The following is a 4,337-nucleotide window of genomic DNA, read 5'->3' as shown; positions in this document are numbered from 1 at the left end:
GTCGACTATTAGGAGGCAGCCCTATAATAAGGTTCTGTATCTATGAAGAAGTTTAACAATAAAGTTAGACATGTGTACTTCTAATCTCATGATAAGATATAATAAAATACAACAGCAGCATGTATTTCAGTTAGTATGTTTAGTCAACAATTGTTTTTAGTTGCCAGTTTCTGTGTGTGACTTGTTTGATCTGTGTTGTCAACAGTGAAGGAATGTGTACTTAGTCTTGTTTGCTAGTCTCTGTCAGTTCCTTCTCACATTGTAACTCACTATCTTTCTGTCTATCTCACCTCAGTAAACTTCCTCTTGTTTGTCCGTCTCTCCAGAGCCTGGCTGAGCTCTCAACCCTGCAGGGTCTGGAGGATGACCACAGCTTCCAGAAGGAGGTGTCCCTCAAGACCCTGGTCTACAAGGCCTATAGGTCAGACATTTTTGGTTTGAATGCTTTACCTGCACCCTAATCAAAAAATACAACTAAGACTCAAATGTTCAGCTGAAAATTTGTCCTTTTTGTCTTACTTCAAATAATAAAACCCTCCCTATACATGAATACATACTCATGTATTGTTGATGTGGTTCTTTCCTCCGTACCCCTCTCAGATGTTTCTTCATAGCCCAGTCCTATGTGCTGGTGAAGAAGTGGAGCGAGGCGCTGGTGCTGTATGAGAGGGTTCTGAAATACGCCAAGGAGGTCAAGTCTAAGGCCAAGACCTTTAACAACAGCCTCAAGGTTTGTCATTTAAAAACACACGAATGCCACGATTTAAAAATGAGACTACCCAGCATGTGTTTTTCGCTTTCTCTCAGGAGCACAAACGTTGACAGGCACACGCATTAGTGCTGGGAACTTCTCAATATTACACAGTTTAATTTCCAATCCATCTTGAAAAGATCTCCGTACACACCTGTTGACAAACACACCACACATAAAGGAACAGTGACAGAACATCTGTTGTCGACCAGAAACATCACTGTCGTTTCTCTGGTTTCTGCAGGATCTCCCTGACGTTCAGGAGCTCATTGCTGAGGTCAACGCTGAAAAATACTCTCTTCAAGCTGCTGCCATTTTAGGTGAGAGCACCTTTTGGAACTGAAAGTATTCTCGTCAGCTTATTTATGTGTACCATTTAGTCCTGTTCTGTTCTGCCTCGTTCTGTGTACAACCCTTAGGCAATGTTTGTGTTTCAGACACTGATGAGACTGCTGAAGTTCCCTCTCAGCAGCAGGTGAAAGACAACACGGTAAGAGGACAAAATCAAGAGACACGCCACACCAATATGATAAATGTTAACAATCAAAGGGGAAATTTATTGTAGACTCAGAGCTGATGCTCACTTTTTAACTTCTTCCTCCTTCACGCAGCCACTCTGCAACCGCCTGGAGACTTTCCGCCTCGACCCCGCTCTCGTAGGAAAACAGCCCAATCTGGTTCAGTTCCCTCCTGATTTCCAGCCAATTCCCTGCAAGCCACTGTTCTTTGACCTTGCTCTCAACCACGTGGCCTTCCCACCCCTGGATGACAAGGTGGAACAGAAGGGCAAGGGCGGTCTCACCGGCTACATCAAGGGCATCTTTGGCTTTGGCAGCTAAATAAATCCACAGGTTCTGGTCTCCATGAGAGATCCACAAGGCCCTGAGTCTACCACAAGCAACCAGACTTGGGTCAGTTGTTAATTAGAATAATTTCAGTTACTTTTATGTTTAATTTTTTATTTTATTTTGTGCGCAAGATGGGTGCAGTGTGCCGTTTTGAGGAAGGCAGGATAGATTATTGAAATTTAATTAAATCAGTTTCAAGTAGCAATATGACCCAAGTCCACCTGCCACCTTTAAATAATAACATCAGGCTGTGTGTGTGTTTCTAGCATACAACCTTTATTTGAGCTATGGAGGGTGTCTCTGTGGTCTTGAGAAGTACAGTCATGTTGTTAATCTCACAATCCTGTCAGAGTAAATTAAACCACTCAGGCACCCATAGTTATTTGTATTTCAGTGTTATGTAAGCGCCTTCATGTAATTTTTTCAATTTTTTTCTTTATGTGCGAGCCGTTTTCAGCATTGTTTCTTAAACATGAAATTGACAAAGTGCAGTTTTGTTTTGGCGCATACTTTGACTTCAAACACAAAGTAGTGCTGATCAAATACTATAAATATCCTGTGACTTGTAGTGACAAACTGAAGCTGTTTTATCAGTCATCATAGTTTCAGAAGACTTAAGCTGCGTCACAGTTCTTCCCTTCGTATGTTCTCTGCTCTCAATGCACAGTCAAAAGGATAAAGAGACCAATTTGTGTTCAGAGCTTGACTTCATACACTGACAGTCGACCGCATCCTGCTCCACATGCTGAATATTTACCCAGAAATCAAGAAAAGAAGATGAATACTACAGGGCGGTAATGCAGCATTAAACTGTTGATTTACTGTTAAAAAGCACAAGGTGAAAGATATCTCGACCCCTTTGTTTGTCTCTTGTGAGCGCCGTCTGATGTGAACAGTGACATCGTCAAGGCCTCTTCAAACAGGAAGAACAGTTACGGGAAGAAGTGGGATAAAGCTTAAAAGTTATGAATCAATGTTGTTTTTCCTTCAAAAGAAGAATAACAGGATGGTTCAGTGTTTTTAATTTGCCAATTGTCAACTGCAGCCTACACAGGTCGTACTGTTGCATGACATTTTACACTAAACTTACCTTGTTAGCGAAGGGTCCAACGGCTTCAGCCCGTCTGCATGAAAGCCCAAGCCTCATTTTTAACACCCCTCAATATCTTCAGTTATCACGGTGCACGTTTTCTACAAAAGGCCCTGCTGGTTGATGACCATGTGGCACCAGCACTGAGGTGAGGAAATAATTGCAAGTGCAGCTCTTCAGACTGTATTTAATCGCTGTTTTTATTTAAACATTTTTATTTACAGAATCACTGTTATAGGACAGCAGTAGTCATCAAGGACAGAGTTTTTAGCAGCCTTTCATTCACCACACCACCACGCCTGTGTGTCCGTCATGAGTAGGACTAAAATGTTTTCATCACCAGTGACATGTCTGTGGATATACTGTAATGCTAGGAAAATCTTTGTTATTGGTTGTTTGCCAGCCATAATGTCCACACCAAAGCAGCTCCTATTCCTCTGATCCTTAAGGGACCTGGTTTGCCTGTGATACCTGGTTAAACTCTCACTAGAGGACTGTTTCAGTGTCACTCAACCACTCGTACATTTTACATTTTTATCGATGTCTTTGGTTTTAATTTTTTTTTTCTCCCCTTCAGTATTTTATGTTAAAGAATTACGATTGATTGATGTGCTGGAATAGTTTCAGCACTCTACCTCAATCAGCCTGGAAAACAGTTAGTCGTGATCAATAATTGTTGGAAAGAGAAATTAATTGATGAGAACGTGTGATTTGATTTAATTTCCAGGCCTATAATTAAAATATATTTGCACCAAACAGTTTTCTTGATGTTCTTCATTCACTGTGTCTACGGAAAATTCAGTGACATTAATTCCAACTGCGACCCTCGTGATTCAGAGATGCCCTAATGGACTTGATGGAAGGAGAGAAAAGGTTTTTATAGACCTTTTCCACAGCAGCCATTTTGACTTGAAATAAACAGGTGTTACCAATGATACTAATTAAGGTTCTGTTAATTTCAGGTCAAACAGTCAGAGTGAAAAGGCTCTGCTACACTAAATGGAACGGAGCTCCCCCGTCATATGCACCGTGTGTGTGTTGGTTCCCTCCGATCACTTAGCGTTCCTTAAAACACTTTCTAATATCAGGTATGCCTCTAACATACGATGACTTACATGTACGTTTTTGAGAGATTGAAAGTAACATTATTTAAATTTTAAAACTGCGCAAGCATAGATTGGAGGTTTAGTGAACTGATACATATACATGAAGCAGGCACTATGTGTAATGGACAAATTCATAAATCTACCAGTAAACCTACTTTAAAATCAGGAATATTAATACGATTCTGACTTTTTGCATATAGATCAATTGGGCATAGGTATGATCGACTACAACACTAAAATACCAAAACACATTCGAGCAACCCTTTGGGCTTAAGGGCATCCTTACGCATCCCGAGTAACACCACCCACACCAGGGACAGAGGTTTGGTCTCTCCTTCTCTCTCTCCTCCTCTCTCCTCACACAAACCTCTTTACTCCTTTCAGAATTTTCACCTTTAACTTTGTAAAACGTGAGATTGATTTGTATAGTAACTCCTAACAAGATCACCACCAAATTGCCATAATAGACCCTTCTTCCGCTTTTCCCCCAGCAGCCATTTTGACATGAAACAGTAGGGTAAGAACTCAGGTGTTACACAAAG

General features: G+C 40.9%; 1 protein-coding gene across 1 annotated transcript in view; it reads left to right on the top strand.

Annotated features, from left to right (window-relative positions):
- Positions 1 to 3,445, top strand: part of srp68 (signal recognition particle 68) — an 11,381-nt gene extending 7,936 nt beyond the window's left edge. The window contains exons 12-16 of the mRNA XM_035660660.1: positions 327 to 421; positions 601 to 730; positions 996 to 1,071; positions 1,189 to 1,241; positions 1,363 to 3,445. Coding sequence (XP_035516553.1) covers positions 327 to 421; positions 601 to 730; positions 996 to 1,071; positions 1,189 to 1,241; positions 1,363 to 1,590 — 582 coding nt within the window. The 3' untranslated portion in view covers positions 1,591 to 3,445. The remainder of the gene's footprint in view (positions 1 to 326; positions 422 to 600; positions 731 to 995; positions 1,072 to 1,188; positions 1,242 to 1,362) is intronic.
- The last annotated feature ends 892 nt before the right edge of the window (positions 3,446 to 4,337 follow it).

Source organism: Morone saxatilis, unplaced genomic scaffold (assembly GCF_004916995.1).
Source record: "Morone saxatilis isolate NCDOM2014 unplaced genomic scaffold, NCSU_SB_2.0 Contig17, whole genome shotgun sequence".
NCBI classification, from domain to species: Eukaryota; Metazoa; Chordata; class Actinopteri; family Moronidae; genus Morone; species Morone saxatilis.
The sequence above is the reverse complement of the archived record's forward strand: the minus strand, read 5'-3'. Positions and strand labels throughout refer to the sequence as shown.